General features: G+C 56.8%; 1 protein-coding gene across 1 annotated transcript in view; it reads right to left on the bottom strand.

Annotated features, from left to right (window-relative positions):
* GPR139 (G protein-coupled receptor 139) overlaps positions 1-134 on the bottom strand; it is a 15,079-nt gene extending 14,945 nt beyond the window's left edge. The window contains exon 1 of the mRNA XM_015826285.1: positions 29-134. Coding sequence (XP_015681771.1) covers positions 29-134 — 106 coding nt within the window. The remainder of the gene's footprint in view (positions 1-28) is intronic.
* Between the last annotated feature and the right edge of the window lie 253 nt (positions 135-387).

Here is a 387-nt window from a genome sequence, read left to right as displayed (position 1 = left end):
GAGAGAGAGAGAGAGAAAAATATCTTACCCGGGAGCCCCAAGCACAACAGGAGACTGTAGTAAATGATCGGTGCGTATCCTAAGCCGCAGCCGCGCAAGGAAGCGTTATACATGTGAATGTAATCCTGCTCCATTGACCTGCTCCTTCTGGGTTGCCGAGCTGAGCCGGGTTAGGAGGTGGGGAGGCAGAATCGGGCTCCGGGATCGGCTGTTCCACATCCCAGCCTCTGCCTCTGGAGACGGCTGGGCACTTGTCACTGGAGAGGGAGGAACTCAGCCCCGGCAGCACATGGACCTTCCAGCCGGTCTGGCGGAGGGTGGCAGGAGAGAGAAAGAGGAGGCGGAGATGGAGACAGAAGAAAAAGAAGAAGAAGAAGAAGGGAAGGA

This window comes from Protobothrops mucrosquamatus, unplaced genomic scaffold (genome assembly GCF_001527695.2).
Source record: "Protobothrops mucrosquamatus isolate PMUCROS unplaced genomic scaffold, P.Mucros_1.0 scaffold_209, whole genome shotgun sequence".
NCBI lineage: Eukaryota > Metazoa > Chordata > Lepidosauria > Squamata > Viperidae > Protobothrops > Protobothrops mucrosquamatus.
This window is presented reverse-complemented; position numbering and strand designations above follow the sequence as displayed.